The following is a 768-nucleotide window of genomic DNA, read 5'->3' on the forward strand; positions in this document are numbered from 1 at the left end:
GCTGTTATGAAACTACTGTACCTCTGTAGGCTGTATAAGGAATATTATTACCCATTTGAGAAAAATCTAGGAATCTGATTGGTTAACAAGAGGCCCATGGGCCTTAATGGTCACCTGACATCCGATTCAAATTAGGACTGTCATCGAGGGGCCAATTCATACTTTTTGTCGGTCCGAGTGACCTTGCTGCACCGTCCTTTAATTTTTCTTGTGAACACAATAACTTCAGTAAATATGAACCGATTTTGATGAAACTTTGTATCAATGAGATCTTGGATGAGTTTGAATACTGGACCAATTTGACCATAACTTACATAGTTATTCGCCTTGGTAATTCTATTATTGTTGGACCCTGGGAACACAATAACTGAAATAAATGGGTGTGACTCTAATTTTGACCCAAGGGGTCTGTTTTGAACAAACTTGGTACCTGTAACAGTAAAAGCGTAAATCAATGAGTTATTAACTAAGGCACAAAATTTTAATAGCACCTTGTTAGTAGCAAAAATGCGTCATGAATGAAAAAAAGGTGTACCACATGAATTTACATCTGTTCTTGTGTAATGTCAATCAACATCACAGGGACAAATAATAATATAATGACAAAGGGCAATAACTCTGCAGGTTACCGTCAAATAATTACCAGACAAAGTTTTAATGAACTCCGTCAACATTTATTCAAGTTATCGTGTTTACAAGGTCCAATAATAAAATTATTACAACAGGGCAATTACTCTGTAAGTTACTGTCAAATAATTCCCATTTTCG

The 768-nt window shown here is 35.7% G+C and overlaps 1 protein-coding gene across 1 annotated transcript in view; it reads right to left on the minus strand.

Annotated features, from left to right (window-relative positions):
- Positions 1-768, minus strand: part of LOC110451374 (peptide chain release factor 1-like, mitochondrial) — a 24,986-nt gene that overhangs the window by 7,417 nt on the left and 16,801 nt on the right. The window contains exon 6 of the mRNA XM_021499347.1: positions 424-430. Within this exon, the coding sequence (XP_021355022.1) occupies positions 424-430 (7 nt within the window). The remainder of the gene's footprint in view (positions 1-423; positions 431-768) is intronic.

The sequence above is a fragment of the Mizuhopecten yessoensis genome, unplaced genomic scaffold (genome assembly GCF_002113885.1).
Source record: "Mizuhopecten yessoensis strain PY_sf001 unplaced genomic scaffold, ASM211388v2 scaffold5971, whole genome shotgun sequence".
Taxonomy (NCBI): Eukaryota; Metazoa; Mollusca; class Bivalvia; order Pectinida; family Pectinidae; genus Mizuhopecten; species Mizuhopecten yessoensis.